The sequence below is a fragment of the Mesocricetus auratus genome, unplaced genomic scaffold, assembly GCF_017639785.1.
Source record: "Mesocricetus auratus isolate SY011 unplaced genomic scaffold, BCM_Maur_2.0 Super-Scaffold_4256, whole genome shotgun sequence".
NCBI classification, from domain to species: domain Eukaryota; kingdom Metazoa; phylum Chordata; class Mammalia; order Rodentia; family Cricetidae; genus Mesocricetus; species Mesocricetus auratus.
Window position 1 is genome coordinate 94,833,233 of NW_024429182.1, and position 19,764 is coordinate 94,852,996.

The window sequence follows — 19,764 nt, forward strand, 5'->3', positions numbered from 1 at the left end:
GTCGGTCCAGCCTGGTCTCGAACTCACAGAGATCTGCCTGCCTCTGCCTCCCGAGTGCTGGGATTAAAGGCATGTGCCACCACCACCCAGCCTTGAGATACTATCTTACACCTACACCTGTTGGAATGGCTAAGATTAAAAAATACCAAGGACAGCTTATGTTGGAGAGGATGTGGAGTCAGGGCAACTCTCCTCCAATACTGATGTGAGTGAAAACTGTACAGCCACTTTGGAAATTAGTATGGTGGCTTTTAAGAAACTTGGGAATCAACATACCCAAAGACCCAGCTATACCGCTCTTGGGCATATACCCAAAGAACTCTAAATCATACCACAAGGACATTTGCTCAACAATGTGCATAACAGTATTATTCATTATAGCCAGAACCTGGAAACAATGTAGATGTCCCTCAGTGGAAGACTAGATAAGGAAAATGTGCTACATTTACACAATGGAATACTATTCAGCTGTAAAAAAAAAAAGATGATCTCATGAAAGTAGCAAGCAAATGGATGGAACCATCGTGAGTGAAGTAACCCAGACTCAGAAAGACAAACGTGGTATGTATTCACTCATAAGCAGATTTCAGATACAAAGAAAAGGATAACCTGACTACATTCCATAGCTCCAATGAAGCCAGGTAGCAAGGTGGACCCTAAGAGTGATATATGGATCACCCTGGAAAGAGAAATTAGATAAGTTCTATGGGGTAAACCGAGGGCAGGGGAAGGTAAAGGGGAGGGGAGGGAGGATGAGAACATAAGAGCATGGGATGGTCAAGGGGCATAAGGATGAGTTGGAAGAGCAAAACCAACTTTAAAAAAGATTTATTTATGTAATGTTCATAGTGCTCTTCCCACATGTATGCCTCAGGCCAGAAGAGGACACCAGATCTCATTACAGATGGTTGTAAGATGCGATGTGGTTGCAGGGAATTGAATTTGAATTTGGGACCTCTGGAAGAGCAGTCAGTGCTCTCGACCACTGAGCTATCTCTGTAGTCCCTAAAAGTAATTTTGAATTGATGTTTATTGCATATATGGACTGTGCCATTTCAAGATTATATTGGCTATTAAATGAAAATTAAAAAGGAAGGCATAGGTAACTATGACTTACTTGTCAGGCAGACACCAGATGCTTCCATATTTACTCATATTATTGGCATTGCCCTTGGTTACAATCCATTATTACAGGGTAAGACCCTCTTGCTGAAGGCAGCATTTACACTGGCTGCAGGACATATGGAAATCTATCTTAAACTTACTAGAATTTCTGCTGGCCAGCTTTTATCCTGTTGGAAGGTGAAATTCCAAGTGCTAGGGGTAGGAACAAAACAGTGGTTTTTACCCAGGTCCCAAACATAAATGCTGTAGTACCTACCTGCCAGACAAAATAAGCACACTCATTCCGTAGTTGCATAACTGTTCATGTGTAAATAATGGATTTCTGATTGGATTGAGGTCTCTCTATAGGAGAGCATTTCATGCTGCTACTTTAATCCTGGCCAAAAGCCCATGGTTTGGGAGGATATGAACCCTTAAAACCTGCTATTATTTTGCTAATTGGTCACACAAAGGCTCAGGGCAAGCAGGGCAAAAAGCAGGAAAGAATATAAGATCTTGAGAATGAGAAGGTGTCTTATGGAATACTGCCATCTGGACATGACACAGATAGATCATTACACTCCAGAACTCACAGAAGTATTAGTTTCTTGCATAAGATGTACTCAAGATAATTTCAGTCAAAATTCCTGCATAGATGTGGTAGATGGTTTCTGGCCCTAAGTCCTATATGAGTGAGCAGTTGAAGTTTGGTGGGGGTAGAGGTTAAGGATTCCTCTTGAAGATGTGACCACTGGTAACTTTCCCATGAGCCAGCGGGTTGCCTAACACCCATACTCATGGGAGATGAACTTTTCAGAGAAAAAGGGAAAATTAGGAAAGTTGGAGATGAGGCAGTGAGTTTGATGTAATTCATTGTATATTTGCCAGAAATTCTCAAAAATAAAGAAAATTGAAAACAAGCAGTATTCTATGTGCCTGAGGTCCAATACGAGCCTAACACAATTGAGAAGGCAATCAGTCTGGTCTTCCACAGTGTTCCCTCCTCTTTGCCTACATTTTCAACTTTTCTTGGTCTGATGTATCTGCAAACATCATGTCTAAATTTCCTTCAATAAAGAATAAGTGAGAAATAGTATGGTAAGTATAAGCACATAGAGAAGGCATTGTAGATGGGGAAGCCATCTAAATTTCACATTTTGGATAAACAGTTGTTCAAGTAAATGAATAAGCAACAGATGGAAGACTTCTTTCTCTCTGTTTCTCTATTATACCTATACAGAGAGATACACACATGAGACAATATCATTCAATAGGAAGGTGTAAACTTTAAGTTAGAAAAAAGAATCATGGATAGCTGAAAAAACTGAACACATTACAAGGTATTTTAAAAATAAAATCTAGTGGGGATGAAGGAATGGACCAACATCTAAGAGTTTATTACACAAAAGTGAGGACTGGGGATTATTCTCAGTTATCCATTTACATGCTTAATTTGCACATTGTTCTGTCTGTAGTTTTAAAATACCTTGTAATGATGAAATAGATTAATTTTGGGAACTAGAAGTCATTTGAAGCCTCATTCATGGACTTTAGAAGAAATTATATCTCCCTCTTCTCTATCACTCCATGTAGACATGTAGAATTAGTAAGAATTCATTAAAATGCTTTTACTTGTGTTTATATGTGATTATTTTGAAGAAAAGTGTGATTATAGTTTTTGATTTCATAATTTTCTCATTAACCTCACAAACCAAAGTTCTTTTGTTTCTGTGTGCCAAAAGTATATCAGAGTTTCGTAAAGAAAATAATTGATATAGGCCCTCTTTTAGGCAATTAATTGCCTCATACTTGACAATGGTCTTCCTTTTCTCTCCTTTTTACTTTTGCAGCTTCACAAATAATACATAGGTCTACACCAATGAGCCATGTGCCAGCTGTGTTCTTTTCACCCTTCAGATTCTACAGGGAGTAGGAAACTCATTTCCACAGAGACACATTATAGTATATAAAGTACCCGTCCTTCACTGACTGAACTTTCAAGAAGATTGTACTCCATGAGTTGTGCATATATCTCATTAGATGGCTCCAGGTAAATCTGTGTGGGCTTGAGACTCTGTACTGTGAGTGGGAGGCAGAGAATTATATCATGGAAATGTGCTGATCCCCTATGATGGTAGAAGGATAAAATGCAGTTGATTGTTTTTCAACTTTGGAAATATTTTCAGTGATGGAAATCTATGTACTTGGAATCTCCTCTAGATTGTTCTTTTTCATCTTGTTCAGTTACTCTTAACCTGAGGCCATCTCTTGCCTCATCCTTTTATGTTTTTTTTTTTTTGCACCAGTCAGCAGCTATCACTGACTTGTTTCCCAGTCCAGTCTCTACTACATTCACATTATTTCATAACATCCTGTGTGTAGTAAGCAAATGTCAAGGTGTTTTTTGATACCACCTTGTAGCTGTGTATACTGACATACACCTGTAGACTAGTATCTAGCACACAGAGACAGGAGGGTTAATGCAGTTTCTGGTCAGCCTAGTTTACATAGTAAGTTTTAAATAGTCACAGCTACAGAGCAAGACACTCACATTTTCCTCACTTCCCTCAACTTCAGATATCACAGAACATTGATGCTAATAACACAATCTAAACTGACTCCAGCCATCAGTTGGGAGTCAGTGAGCTCCCATTAACTGGGGTCAGCTGTTTCTGTGAGTTTCCCCATCATGGTGTTGACCCCTTTGCTCATATTATTACTCCTCCTTCTCTTTGTCTGTACTCCAGGAGCTCAGCCCAGTGTTTACTGGTGGATCTCTGAGGCTGCTTCCATCAGTTACTGGATGAGGGTTCTATGATGATAATTATGGTAGTCCTCAATCTGATTACAGGGAAAGGTCAGTTCATGTACCCTCTCCACTATGGCTTAGAGTTTTGTTTGGGGTCATCCTTGTGTATTTCCTAATATCTCCAAGACATTTATCATGAAGATGTATAGGATTTTTGTCTAAGGATTTTTCAGCATCTAATGAGATGATCATGTGATTTTTTTCTTTCAACTTGTTTACATTGATGGATTCTCATATGTTGAACCACTCCCATATCTCTGGAATGAAGGCTACTTGATCATGGTGAATGATTTTTCTGAGGTGTTCTTGGATTTGATTTGCCAGTATTTTATTGAGTACTTTTACATCTATGTTCATAAGGGAGATTGGTTTGTAATTCTCTTTCTTAGTTGTGTCTTTGTGTGATTTGAGTATCAGGATAACTAGCTTGGTAAAAAGAGTTTGACTATGTTCCTTCTGTTTCTGTTGTATGGAACAATTTGAGGAGTATTGGTATTAGCTCTTCTTTGAAATTCTGGTAGAAATCTGTGCTGAAACCATGGGGCCCTGGGCTTTCTTTGGTTGGTGTCTAGTCCAGCCAACTTGTCTAGTTTGTACCTGAGATGGGGAGTGTGGATTGAGGAAAGTAAGAGACAAGAAACAGAAGATAAAGTTGGGAAGGCACTTGGTTAATACCAGGATCACCCTTAAGTCTATTGCTCAAAATTCTTATGTACTCCAAACAAAAGGGATGAAAAGGCAAAAGACTTCTTTACCATGATATAAGGAACAACATACTTAATTACTTCCTTAATTTTCCAAATTTTTAGTAATCACACCTTAGAGAAACCTCTTAATTGTCTGGTGTTTCAGGATTAGGACATCCAGAAACCATACCTGAGATCAAACCTCTTGTTATCTGGCCTTGAAGATTAAGAAACCTAGTAACCTTAGATCAAGTATTCTGTTATCTTGATAAGAAACCCATACCTTAGGTCAAATATCCTTCAGTAGCTACGCCTTAGACCTTTAGGTTTGAGACTTTTAACCTTGAAGGAGCAAGGACAGTTTTGAACTCTCTGACCTTAAGTCAATATGGAGCAGAACTACCTCTATGGACCCTGATAAACTTTTGATGACTGTTTCTATTTCCTTAGGGGCTATAGGTCTACTTAATTGGTTTATCTGGTATTGATTTAATTTTGGTATGTGGTACTTATTCAGAAAATTATCCATTTCCCTTAAAATTTCCAATTTTGTGGAGTACAGGATTTTTAAGAATCACCTGATGATTCTCTGAAATTCCTCAGTGTCTATTGTTATATGTCCCTTTTTATTTCTTATTTTGGTAATTTAGATATTCCGTTTGTCTTTGGTTAGTTTGGATAAAGATTATTCTATCTTGTTGATTTTCTTGGAGAACCAACTCTGTCTCATTAATTTTTTTGTATTATTATCTTTGTTTCCATTTTGTTGATTTCAGCCTTCAATTTGATTATCTCCTGTCATCTACTCCTCCTGGGTGAGTTTGTTTCCTTTTGTTCTAGAGCTTTCAGTTGTTCTGTTAATTTTCTGGTGTGGGATTTCTCCAGCTTCTTTATGCAGGCATCTAGTGCTATGAACTTTCCTTTTAGCACTGCTTTCATTGTGTCCCTGAAGTTTGAAAATACTGCACAGTCATTTTCATTGATTTTTAAGAAGCCTTTAATTTCTTTATTTCTTCCTTGACCCAGTCAGTGGTGGTTTAGTTCATCATTGATCAATTTCCATGTGTTTATGGACTTTCTGAAATTAATGTTGCTGTTGAATTCTAACTTTAAACTGTGGTGACCTGATAGGGTACCAGGGATTATTCCAATTTTTTGTTAGCTGTTGAGATTTGCTTTGTTGCCTAGTAACAAAGCAATGTGGTCATTTTAGAGAAGGTTCCATGGGATACTGAGCAGGTATATTCCTTTGTGTTGAGTTGAATGTTCTATAGATATCTGTTAGACCCATTTGAGTCATAACATCTGTTAGTTCCTTTATTTCTCTGTTATGTTTCTGTCTGGCAGTGAGAGTGGGGTGTTGAAGTCTCCCACTATTAGTGTGTGGGGCTTGTGATTTAAGCTTTAGTAATATTTCTTTTACAAATGTGGGTGTCTTTGTATTTGGGGCATAGATATTCAGAATTGAGGCTCCATTTTGATGGATTTTTCCCATGATGAATGTCCTTCTTCATCTCTTCTGGTTACTTTTAGTTTGGTCTATTTTGTTACATATTAGGATAACTACACCAGCATGTTTCTTATGTCATTTTGATTGGAAAATCTTTTCCCATCCCTTTACTTTGTGGTAATGTCTGTTTTTGAAGTTGAGGTGTGATTACTGTATGTAACACAAGGATGGATTCTGTCTCTGTATCCATTCTGTTTGCCTGTGTCATTTTATAGGTGAATTGAATTCATTGATATTAAGGGATATTAATGACAAGTGATTGCTAGATTCTGTTATTATTGTTTTTGTTGTTGGTGGTATTTTTGTGTGTGTGTGTGTTTTTCCCTTCTTTGAGATCCTGGTGTGGGATTGTCTATTGCTTGTGTTTTTGTGAGTGTAGCTGACTTCCTTGGGTTGGAATTTTCCTTCTAGTAGTTTCTGTAGGATTCAATCTGTGGATAGATATTATTTAAATCTGGCTTTGTCGTGGAATATCTTGTTTTCTCTGTCTATAGTGATTGAAAGCTTTGCTGTATATAGTAGTCTGGGCTGTCATCCATGGTCTCTTAGTGTCTGCATAACACCTGTCCAGGACTTTCTGGCTTTCATTACTTCCATTGAGAAGTCTGGTACAATTCTGAAAGGTCTCTTTTTATATATTACTTGGCCTTTTTCATTTGTAACTCTTAGTATTCTTTCTTTATTCTGTATGTTTAGTGTTTAGGTTATTAAGTGATGAGGAGACTTTTTTCTTTTATTTTTTGTTCAGTCTATTTGGTATTCTGTAACCTTGCTTCTTTTACTGTAGGCATGTCCTTGTTTAGGTTGGGAAAACTTTCTTCTTTGGTTATGATCAATATATTTTCTGTGCCTTTGAGCTGGACTTCTCTTTCTTCAGTCCCTATTATTCTTAAGTTCTGTATTTTTATGGTGTCCCAGATTTCCTGGATCTTTTGTGTTTAGAATTTGTTGGTTTTAACATTTTCTTTGACCAGTGAAATCTATTTCCTCTGTTGTATCTTCAATGACAGAGAGTCTCTCTTTCATCTCTGGCATTCTATTTTTTATTATTGCATCTGTAGATCTTTATTGCTTACCCAGATTTTACATTTCCAGAATTCCCTCAGTTTATAATTTCTTTGCTGCCACTATTTCAGTTTTTAAGTCTTGAACCATTTTCTTTACCTGTTTGATTACTTTTTCTTGGTTTTCTTTGTAGGATTTGTTGATTTCTTCCAATTTGTTGATTTTCCTCCATTTTTTTCAATGCAAAAGCAAAGAATCTTTTATTAAAGTTATTTAACCAGATAAACCCATTAGCTGTGGCCCTTTACCCCGCCACCATAGTGGATGGCTGGAGAAAATACCCCGAGCAACCTCAAGGCAGGAATCTTAAAGAACAGCATAAGGGGAGTGTCTAGGGGTATGAAACAGTCTCAGGATTGGTGTGCTTCTAAGTTTGGATGACCTGCCCTGTGTTGATAGGCCCTCCCAGGGCAGTTGCTATGTCACTGTTGTGCACTTGTCCGTAAAGCACAGCCCTGCCAGCTAACTTCTGATTGGCTTATTGCCACAAGGAGGGAATCTGACATCCTAGTGACCAGGACAGGAGCCGCAAGGTCATGCAGGCACATGGTAGCCTGTCATGGCTGCTAAAACGGGGAGGCTGGTCACTACATTACCCCCTTCTCGAAGTACCAATGACAAGACTCAATCCTGAGTCCTGCTTGTTGGAGGCTCAAAGGAGTGTTAACAGGCCCTGCCATTAGCCAATGGATTTTTCTGAGGGAGTGACATTTGTATCTATTATCATACTGTTCCCTATGTAAGGGAGTTTTCTTTTGACTTAGCATCTCAACCAGGGAAAAGGGATTTATTTCACTTTCTCTTTAAGGGCCTCAATCATCTTCATGAAGCTATTTTTAAGATCGCTCATTTTTTCTGCTTCATCTGCATTGGAATGTTCAGGTCTTGGTGTTTTAGAACCACCAGTTTCTGGTGGTGGTGTATTGTTCTTTGTTTGGTTGAGTGTATTCTTACACTGTCTACCAATCTCTTCCTCCAATGTGTACAGTTGGAGCCTGTTCTTCTTGGGTTACCTCTTCCTCCACTTGGTGCAGTTGGGGGTCTGTGGCTCCATTGATCACTCTGCCAGATGCAGGCAGGGCCATTGTTCTGGTGATCACTCCTATATGTGCAGGGGTGGGGTCTGAGGCTTCAGTGTATATAGCAGTGTATCTCATACAGAGAATGGCACTGGATGTTGTCTGGGACTCAGGTGCTCTTTCCCAGAGGCTCTTCTTAAGATACTTTCTGGAAGCTGCTGTTGTCAATGCTTATGGGCTGCTTGGCTGCTGATGCTCTCCCTCTTATCTAGATTTTAATGAAAATGGACGGGATCCTTTGCTATTGTCTCCCCTTTCTTCACCATCCAGGGCTCTTTGTTCTGCTTCACAGGTGAGCAGGACTGACTGAACAATGTGAGACTTGCATCTGAGAACTTTTCATGGAACAGAAACAAAAGATGATAACACCTGGGAGGTTACAAGGTCTCCAGACTGCGTTTTCTGCCACTGCTTTGTTGACTGGTGACATTCCCAGGCAGCCCCATGTGGCAACTGCACTTCAGGGTAGTTTTCAGGTCCCAAATACTGGGCGCGGTCTTCATCAGCCAGTTGTGAACCATTGAGCTCCCCAAGTCCTACAGGGCATGGTGGAGTATCTGTAATTTTAGCCTCCAGATTGTCTTCTTGCTAAGCTGAGAAGGGGTAGATGGTGGGCACCATTTCCTTCCACAGAGACAATCTACATTTATTAGGGTAAAAAAGAAAGAAAAAGAAAAAAGGAGCAATAACTAATGTATTTGATGAATGGAAGGGAAGACACATTTATGTGACTTGTCTTTTTATTCATTTACACTTTAGTTCATTCTCACAGCATTTAATACTTAAAACCATCTCAGGAAACAGATTTGTGGATTGCTGGAAGAAAATAAACACACTTTCTAAGTTGTTTGCTACATTATATCCTCTGGAGTGGAAATATTTCTTGAAAGAGATATAAATACAGGTTTCAAAGAAAACATGAAACAAGACCCGCCCCTATGCCATTTGCACCTTTGGTTACATAGCAAAGCAAAGGCTTTCGGCTCAGAACCATGTCTTTAAGCCTCTGTTACTGTCCTAGCTGAGAGCAATCAAAGGAGGAGCATAAGGGCAGAGGGCTTCTATGGGAATAGTCTCCCAGGAAATAATGTAAAAACAATAACTTAAAAGTCTTGTCTATAGACATCAATTCCCTGCAGACATAGGATATATTAAAACTTTAGAAATTCCTCTTCACTAATTTCAGTGTTATTTAATCACTTAAGCACAAATTAATGGTAGAAGAATGAAAAGCAGAGGCTGAAGGTAGGGATTTGTTAAATGTAAATGATGTGCAAGGTACAGAAAATGGAAGGTAAAGGCCATCTATGGCCAAAACAGAAAAGATGGATGAATGAAAACAATGGATGGATTCTCAGAATATGGGCAGAAGTTTAAAATAAACAGTTGTGCTTGGGGAAATAATAAATGATCAAAACACTTTGCATAAGATCTGGTAAATCCTTTTAGAGAAGGAACAGATGATGAAAAGACCTGTTACAACATTTAATAAAGAACAGTCATAGAAGATCTTCCTGACAAACTTGCCTTGATAAACTGAGTGGCATTCGACCCTGGTGGATTATTTATGTTTAAAAGATTCAAATTCCTATACCATCTTCATTCTGTGTATTCCAGTTGCAAGGAGACTAGAGGTCATAGAGGACAAGTATTTAGCAAAAGACATTTTTGATAAAATGTTTTGGTCTTAGAGCAGAAATAGCAATTTATTGAATTTAACTTTCTCAGAGACAATGACTCAGGTAAGGAGAAACACAGAACCTTGTGATTAATTTTTAAATCCCTTTGGAGAGGGGAATGATTGCGATTAGAAAAAGAGGATGGTATGCTCCTAATCTTATTCATAAACTACATAGAATTTATTTTGCTAATGAATTCATAATCATTTCTTTTATGTCCAATCTTACTATAGAGCAGAAGTTGAAGCACTATACCAGTACAAAGTTCTACTGACAAATTCACCATGGCCATATCCAATGGCTCAGTCTTCATGCCTTCTGTGTTAACACTAGTTGGGATCCCTGGCCTGGAGTCAGTGCAGTGCTGGATTGGAATTCCATTCTGTGTCATGTACATCATTGCTTTGATTGGAAACTCCCTAATTTTAGTTATAATCAAAAGTGAAAAGAGCCTCCACATACCCATGTACATTTTCTTGGCCATTTTGGCAGTCACAGACATTGCCCTTAGCACATGCATTCTCCCAAAAATGTTGGGCATCTTCTGGTTTCATATGCCACAGATTTCCTTTGATGCCTGCTTGTTGCAAATGGAGCTTATCCACTCATTCCAGGCAACAGAATCAGGCATCCTCCTGGCCATGGCTCTGGATCGCTATGTGGCTATCTGCAACCCCCTGAGACATGCCACCATTTTCTCTCCACAACTCATGGCTTGCCTTGGATTTGGTGTTTTACTCAGATCTCTTATTCTCACATTCCCAATGATACTGCTCATCAAATGTCGCCTTAAGTACTACCGAACTACCATTGTCTCCCACTCATACTGTGAACACATGGCTATTGTGAAATTGGCAGCTGAAGATATCAGAATCAACAAGGTTTGTGGCCTCCTTGTTGCCTTTGCCATCTTAGGGTTTGACATAGTCTTCATCACCTTCTCCTATGTGCGAATCTTCATCACTGTCTTCCAGCTGCCCCAGAAGGAGGCTCGATTGAAAGCCTTCAACACTTGCATTGCTCACATCTGTGTCTTCCTACAGTTCTACCTCTTGGGCTTCTTCTCTTTCTTCACACACAGGTTTGGGGCTCACATACCCAGCTATGTGCATATCCTCCTGTCAGATCTTTACCTGTTAGTCCCACCGTTTCTCAACCCCATTGTCTATGGTGTTAAAACTAAACAAATCCGTGACCAAGTCCTCAAGATGCTTAACTCCAAGAAACCTCTGTGAACATTAGTGAATTCCTGTGTTCAAATGTTGTGTGGCTTCTAAATACAACTTGAATAAGTCAAGCTCTATGACTTCTACAAATGGGAAAGTGTGTGATAGCACGTGAATTCCGGGTACACAAAATTTAAAGAAGTGCGAGTTAAATAAAAATAATCATGTTTAACTCTGTTTTAATTTCAAATTACTTAATGTATTTTTCTGTCTGGGAATTACAAATATAGTCCTATATGTTCTTTTCTGACACTGTGTAGTCATAATTAAAAAATTCAGAGTTAGCGTTTTCTTCAGGAAAATTTCACAGCAGGTTCTATAAATCACAATTATGAACTTCTAGGCCAACACATGTCTATAATTTTGGCTATGTTTTGCTTACTGGTATTACCTTCTATTCTATATTTTGATAGATTTTGGAATGGTTAATATGTTTACATACTCTTTATAAATAAAAATATAGTGATATATAATAATTAATTCACACAAAATTATACAATGGATTTTAAAACCCATTAAAGATATTAAGAAACATGTATATGGAAATTCCAAAGAAAGAACAAGAAATTACCATATTCACAAAAAACTTTAGGAAAACTTGAAGCAGTGATATAAATGTAGGGATGGATATTGATTGAATCCTGATATGTTAGTTATTGTAGTGTAAATTTGAGCTTACTTGTACTTTATTAAAATTTAGAGGTTCAAGAGTGATTTAGTACAGAGGCAAAGCTGTAGTATTAAAAAATTTCTTACTGCCAGCATTGTTAGTAGTTTGTCCTACCCACCTTTAACTCAGAAAATCCTAGGACACACTGCCTGGCACTTATTAAAACACAAGTGATATTTGCATTTATGGAGGCAAATGTAATATTAAATCTGTACAGAAAATTATATACTCAGAAGTCTATTCCACTATCATTAAGGTAAAGAAAGCATTCAGATAAAAGGATAATTATATAATTCTATGGTTTATATGAGCCAAAACACTGGCTATGAGCAGGGGCTCTGCATCTGTCTTCATATTTTTCACATCCTCCTCTATATTTTCAACTTATCATTTTGATGTATAAATATAATGTCTAAATTGTCTTTAGCAAAAGAACAAGCCTTAGAACCAATAAGTTGTTGACAAGCATACACTAAAAAAGCATTGTAGATGGAGAAGTCATAATGATTCTTTATCTTGGGTAAATAATTGTTTGGATAAAGAAAAGAAGAAAACATCTATAAAAGTGAGGAAATTGGAGGGAGGGAAGAAAAGAGGGAGGGAGGGTAAGTGAGGGGTACAGAGAGAGAATCGTTGAATAGTTAGATTTAAATATTAATTTTGAAAAAAGAGTTTTTCAAAGAAACAAATATAAACAAGTTATTATGTTTTCAAAATAAAATTTAGTGGGTCTGAAAAAATGGAATAGTAGCTAAGCCCTTGCTGCTCAAACCCAGAATTTTGATCACCAGAAACTCATGCAAAGGCCAGGTGGTCCTGCCAGACTGCCTATATTCCCCACCTCAGGAATATGGCAACAGGACTTCTCCAGAGGAAGTTGGCTAAGAAAGATAAGACACATGGGCAATCTCAGGGTTTTGTTTATATACCTTTTCTTGATTAATATGAATCTTTACCTCAGACTCAGACTTCCACATGCCCTGCATACATCTGCATGATTGCCCACACACCTTTAAGAACTTGCAGATGCACACAGTTGTACACAACACACTAACAATATAAAAATTAGTAAATATGAAATATGTTTATTATGAAATAAGTAATACAGTGATAAAAATGACAGAAAATATTCTAGTTGTCCCTGTCATTGAAGGCTCTTCACCAGAGCACATCTCCCTGTCCCCAGAGACCTGGGGGCAGCCACAAACCATCCATATCTCCCACCATTGTAGCCTTATGCCACGCCCACTGGGAGAGGAAGATCAACTACCTAAGACACAGGCCCAATCTATACTGATTGGAGGAAGAGATGGGTACACGACAGTATAAGAATATATTCAACAACATAAAGAGTAATGTGATACTACCAGAGACTAGTGGTTCTACACCAGCAAGACCTTAACATCCCAACTCAGATGAAGCAGAAGCAAACAACCTTAAAAATAATTTTATGAAGATGATAGAGGATCTTAAAGAGAAAATGATTTATCTGTCAGAGAAAATGTTAAGTTCAATAAATCCTTAACACAAAATATCCAGGAAATATGGGACACTGTAATAAGATCAAACCTAAGAATAATAGGTATACAAGAAGTTGAAGAAGTCCAGGTCCAAGGCACAGAAAAATACATTTAATAAAATCATAAAAGAAAATTTTCCCAACCTAAAGAAGGACATACCTATGAAGTACAAGCTTACAGAACACCATTAGACTGGACAAAAAAAAGTCCCCTTGCCACATAATAATCAAAACACTAAACATACAGAATAAAGAAAGAATGTTAGCAGGTACAAAGGAAAAAGACCAAGTAATATATAAAGGCAGACCTATCAAAATTACACCTGACTTCTCAATGGAAACTCTGAAAGCCAGAAAGTCCTAAATAGATGTTCTACAGACACTGAGAGACCACAGATGCCACCCCAGACTACTATAACCAGCTTTCAATTACTATAGATAGAGAAAAAAAGGTATTCCATGACAAAACCAAATTTAAACACTACATATCCACAAATCAAGCCCTACAGAAAGTACCGGAAGGAAAACTCCAACCCAAGGAAGTTAGCCACACCCACAAAAACATAGGAAACAGATAACCCCTCATTACCAAAAGCCAGTAAAAGGGGAAACACAAACACAATAGCATCAACAAATCAAAAAATAATAGGTATAAACAATCAATGGTCATTAATATCACTTAATATCAATTGGAGAGTGCAGCCTACCCGCCAGCCTGGTTCCAGAGCCACATCAGTCCCAAATAAACATGCAGGAGGATATATTAATTATGAAGCTGATGGCCGTTTGCTTGTATCTTACTGGCTAGCTCTGACTTAAGTATTTAACTCATAATTGTTAATTTAAAGAAAAAGTGGTACATTTACACAATGGAATACTAATCAATGGGGAAAAATGCAACCTTGAAATTTGCAGGCAAATGGATGACACTAGAAGAAACCATCCTGAGTGAGGTAACCCAGTCACAAAAACACAAACATGGTATGTACTCACTCATGTATCTATTTTAGACTTGGAGCAGTGAATTGCTAGCCTACAATCCCACTATGAGAGAATCTGGGAAACAGAGAAGACCTTAAGAGAGATATGCATGGCACTCCAGAGAAAGAGAATGGGACAGGATCTCCTGAGAGGATTTGGAGCATGTGGGGAGGGGAGAGGGAGCAGGGAGAAACAGAGAGGGAGAAGAGGGGGAAAGAAGGACATGCAGGAGCAGGAAGGTTGAATCCAGGGAAGAATAGAGACCAGGATAAGAGATACCTTAATAGAGGGAGCCATTATAGGTGTGAGGAGAGATCTGGAAGTAGGGAGATTTCCAGAGATCTACAAGGATGACACCATCTGTCAATCTAAATAATTGTGTAGAGACTACCTTGAAAGCCCTTCCCCAGTAATGAAATTGACGAATACTTTATATGCTGTCCTAGTGCCTTCATCTAGTGGCTGATGGAAGCAGAGGCAGACACCAACTGCTAAACACTGAACTGAACTCCCGGAACCCAGTTGTGGAGAGGAAGGAGTGAAGACCAAAGGGGTCAAGACCAGGCTATTGAAACCGACAGAAACAGTTGACCTGAACAAGGGGGAGCTCATGGACTCCAGACTGATGGCTGAAAGGCCAGCATGGAACTTATCCAGACCCCCTAAATTTGAGTGTCAGTGAGGAGGCTTTGGGTAGTAGATCAGTATTTATCCCTGGCACCTAAATGGACTTTGGGAGCCCATTCCACATGGAGGGATGCTCTCTAATCCTGGACACAAGATGGAGGGCCTAGGCCCTGTCCCAAATGATATGACAGATTTTGGAGATTCCCTCATGGAGGGCCTCACCCTCCCTGGGAAGTAGAGTGGGTTTGGGTGGGTGGCAGGGGAGGAGGGGGAGAGAGAGGGAGCTGAGATTAACACATGAAACAAGCTTGCTTCTAATTTACACAAAATATTTTTTAAAGTATCATACAGAGACTGGCAAAATGTAATGTACTAATTAATAAATACATCAGTACACCTTCCCTTCAATATGTTTGCAGTAATATCAAGTTGACAAAAATAGAATTAACATTTAACTCTGGACCAATTGTACCCAATAGACATCTGAAAAATTATATCTAACAACTGCAGAACACATGTTCTTCTCAAAAACATGAAGGAGATTCTGAAGGATAGATCATATTGTAGATTCAAAACAAGTCACAGCTGATTTTTAAAGAATTCAATTATGTCACTCAGCTTTCCTGACCAGAATTCCATAAAATCCCAAATAAACAAGGGCAAAAGCAATGAGCAACCACTAGATTAAGGAAGAAAGTAAAAGATTTTATATTTTTCTTCACACCTTACATCAAAATTTATGGAGCTATATCACAAACAATTCTAAGAGGGGAGATTATAATCTCAATGTTTACCTGAAAACAAAAACTCTGTTAAAGAACCAACCTATCAAAGTATCTTAAGAAGTTAATTATAAACATAAATACATATTGTCTATATAGAAGTTTACTTGCTGTTGCTTGTTTTGAAGTGGCAACAGACAGACTACATCAGCGGTCAGAAAGAGTCCATGTGGAGAAGATTGCCTAGCCAAACAATTCCTTTTTTGTAGAGAAATGAAGACAGGGTGGGACAGATATGATATCAGGACAATAAATACCTCAGCTATATATTCTCCTGTGTTCTCTTTGTTTTCCATCATTGACTTTCTCAATCCAAACTCTAGAGATCAATATATTACATTATAGTCAGATTCACAGTAATGGATGTTGGAACTAAATCAATCATGCTGTTAACATTTGTGTCCACTCTTATTCAGTGTGGTCTATTTAGTGTCCTACTCTACCTCTTTAAGTAGACACTGCTATAGTCTCCCACTTAGTGAGACAGTCAAGGCTGAACTCATGAGCCAAGATCACCAGACAGTTTGGCAGAGATAAGACAAGTAACTGTTATTTCTTTTATTGAAATGTATTTGTGAATGAGTTATTCATTGAACAAAAGTTATTATTAATTGTTAGACTAAATGTACTTTATTTTCCTTGGTTGAAACCAGTGAAATATTAAGAAAACTACTGTTTTTGGAGAATCAGATTTCAGGAATGAAACTGGCTTTATTGCCTACTAAATGATTTTCAAGAAGACATCCCAAATAACTTTTCCCCAACTTAGACCACACTTGAAGCTTTTCATTGTTATCTTATGTTCTGGAAGCAAACCCATATCTCATTACATGCCGTATTACATCAGTTTTTCCAGACACAGAGATAAAAAATATTTAAAAATCTCTAGAGAATTCATTACTCACTACACTTGAATTGTGTGTTGGTGGAATTGCAGAAAGGAATTGGAAAGAAACACAAATGGAAATGTTGGCACTTTCAGGGTTGCAGCCTCTCTCCTGCATGTATCCTGATTCCTCTCTAAGGACTATAGGAAGCTTTATTAAGTCATCCTGTTTGCTTTCAGAGTTGGAACACTCACTCATGGTGAAAACAACTCTTCTACAAAGTACATGAGATCAGGGGAAATTAAAAGAGGTGTTTGAAAGAAAGCACAGAAGGGATGCTGCGAAGCAAAAGGAAGGAGGGCAAGCATCAGAAGAGTGAAGAGAATAGAAAAGACCCAGCGAGCTCTTGGTAAAAAGTTCTCAACTCAATTACATAACCCTTTGTGAGTCTCTCTCTCTTCTCTTCTCTTCTCTTCTCCTCTCTCTCTCTGTCTCTCTCTGTCTCTCTCTGTCTCTCTGTCTCTCTGTCTCTCTGTCTCTCTCTCTCTCTCTCTCTCTCTCTCTCATAGTCTTCTACCATGCAACTTAAACTAGAAAAAAATTCAAAAGCAGGCCTTACCTAAGATACCCCAGACTTCCAATTCAGGTAGCATCTTGTCCATGCACTTGTCTACATGAGGCAAAGGACTATTTTAGATATAACACAGGAAGAATTTCAGAATGAAGTTGAATTTTCAATAAACAACCTTAAAACTCATGTCCTAACCCAAATACCATTAACTTTTCAATATATTCTTATATATCAGAATCTCAAATCCACTGTGCAAGTATCTTAGACTTTCAAATCTATAAAGCAATCCTGTAAACTCCAACATCCATTTGTTAGGAAGATGCTGGAAGCCATGCCATGCTTATGTGGGTAAGTTTGAAATTGCAATGTCAGAAGCAATAGAAGTTAGACTGTCAAAATCAAACAAAGCTACAGTGTGAAGGGTTGTAAGTAGCAGTCACTAGCAAATGTAGAAATATGGGAACTTCAGATTGCTAATGTGGCTTCATGCACTCACAGTTTGCTGAATTTCCTAGGATTTTATTTGCCCACTACGTGGGGAAGCTTTTCCTTTCAGAATTGACACTGGGCTGAATACAATATATGTCATGTAGTCCACAGTATCAGAGGAGCTTCATGGTAGAGAAAAAGTTTAAAAGGTGATGCGTATCTTGATATGGATCATTCATATGTTGGGTCATCATCATGTGACAAAGAGATGAGATTGACCTATCTCATTTCTTTTTTTTTCTTTCTTTTCTTGGTGTGGTGTTATTTTTTCACTGTTAATTTCAGGTTAATATGAAAAGTGATGAGTTTTTTATCTGCAAGGTGATTCACTTTCTTCTCCAGTTAATTCCAACATCTGATATTATATGATTGTATTTTACTACCTTCTTCAGTCTCCCCCTTTCCTTAAGATCTCCTTTCCCTCTCAATATCAGAGGGAACTTTAATTGACTTGCCTTGGGGAAGCTAAAGAGAAGGTCTTGATGACAGCAAAGGACACAATTTACTTTAATGCTAACTGATAATAAAATGGAGATGATGAAGTAGAATGTAGACTGGCTTGAGAAGTGGTTGTATATAAGTGCTGATGTTTTGTTGTTGTTGCACTTATTCCCTGTTCTTCCCTAACACAGATCCTGCCCTTGTCAATGCCTCCCCCGTAACAGAATAACTGTAGAATCGGATTGTGCTCTAAACGTCAGTGCAATGGCAACCTCAAATTCCAGCAGCATCATGTCCTCTACATTCTACCTGACAGGCATCCCCGGCTATGAGGAATTTCACCACTGGATTTCAATCCCTTTCTTCCTCCTCTACACTGTTGGAATAATAGGCAACTGCATGATCCTGCACATTGTACGCACTGATCCCAGACTCCATGAGCCCATGTATTACTTCCTGGCTATGCTTTCACTCACTGACATGGCCATGTCCCTGCCCACAATGTTTTCACTTTTTAGGGTGTTGTGGTCCATTTCACAAGAGATCCAGTTCAATATCTGTGTGGGCCAAATGTTTCTGATTCATACCTTTTCCTTCACTGAATCATCTGTGCTCCTGGCCATGGCTCTTGACCGGTATGTGGCCATCTGTCACCCCCTGAGATATGCTACCATTCTCACCCCAAAACTTATTGCCAAGATTGGAATTGCAGCTCTGCTTAGGAGTTCTATTTTGATAATTCCACTTATGGCCCGTCTAGCATTCTTTCCCTTCTGCCATTCCCATGTTCTTTCTCATTCCTATTGTCTGCACCAAGACATAATCCGACTTGCCTGTGCTGACATCAGATTTAATATCATATATGGGCTAGTCCTCATTACTTTTCTGTGGGGCCTGGATTCCCTGGGCATTTTTGTATCTTACGTTTTTATCCTTCACTCAGTGTTAAAAATTGCATCCCGTGAGGGTAGATTTAAGGCACTCAACACATGTGCATCCCACATCTGTGCTGTGCTCATTCTGTATGTGCCCATGATAGGATTATCTATTGTCCATCGTTTTGCCAAACATTCCTCTCCCCTTATCCACATCTTCATGGCTCATATCTACTTATTGGTTCCACCAGTGCTTAACCCCATCATCTATAGTGTGAAGACCAAACAGATCCGCCAAGGAATCCTCCATCTGATTTGTTCTCCCAAAATCAGCTCTATCACAATGTAGGTGTGTCACCAAGACAAGAAAGGCATCAGCACTTGCCATGTGAATCCTCATAAATTGTCTGCTCCGGAGTGGTCAACAAAAGACTAGATAGATTAAAAAGCAGAAACAAGTCAACAAAGCACCACAAAGAGGCTGTGAAGGAGCATGCTGCTCTCCACTGTATCAGAAAGCCTGATTTCACATTTGCTTTATAAATCATCAGTTACAGATATGTTTCAGAGCAGTATATTGGTAATTGTTTCTGCTTATTCTCTCCCACTTCCATCTCAAATTCCATCCATGAATATAATGATATCATATTACTTTTGATATTATATAATATGTATCATGGAGTCTTAAGATACCTTATTTTTCTATAATTATTATGTGTGTGAATGTGCTTAAAGGTAGTGAATTGCTATCTTAGAGTCGACCAATATTCATGCTCCTTAGCATCAAAGTCAAATATTTATATACTCATCTCTTCCCTGAGGAT

The 19,764-nt window shown here is 38.4% G+C and overlaps 2 protein-coding genes across 2 annotated transcripts; both read left to right on the top strand.

The window, feature by feature from the left end:
* The first annotated feature begins 10,216 nt into the window (after positions 1-10,216).
* LOC101837699 (olfactory receptor 52A5-like) lies at positions 10,217-11,167 on the top strand. The gene has a single exon (XM_005074104.2). It carries the CDS (start codon positions 10,217-10,219, stop codon positions 11,165-11,167), a length of 951 nt encoding a protein of 316 aa, XP_005074161.2.
* Positions 11,168-18,329: 7,162 nt separating this feature from the next.
* On the top strand, positions 18,330-19,289 carry LOC101837434 (olfactory receptor 51G2-like). The gene has a single exon (XM_005074103.2). It carries the CDS (start codon positions 18,330-18,332, stop codon positions 19,287-19,289), a length of 960 nt encoding a protein of 319 aa, XP_005074160.1.
* Positions 19,290-19,764: the final 475 nt, after the last annotated feature.

Coding starts and splice junctions, on each gene's coding strand:
- LOC101837699 (XM_005074104.2), top strand. CDS start 10,217: ATGGCCATATCCAATGGCTCAGTCTTCATGCCTTCTGTGTTAACACTA.
- LOC101837434 (XM_005074103.2), top strand. CDS start 18,330: ATGGCAACCTCAAATTCCAGCAGCATCATGTCCTCTACATTCTACCTG.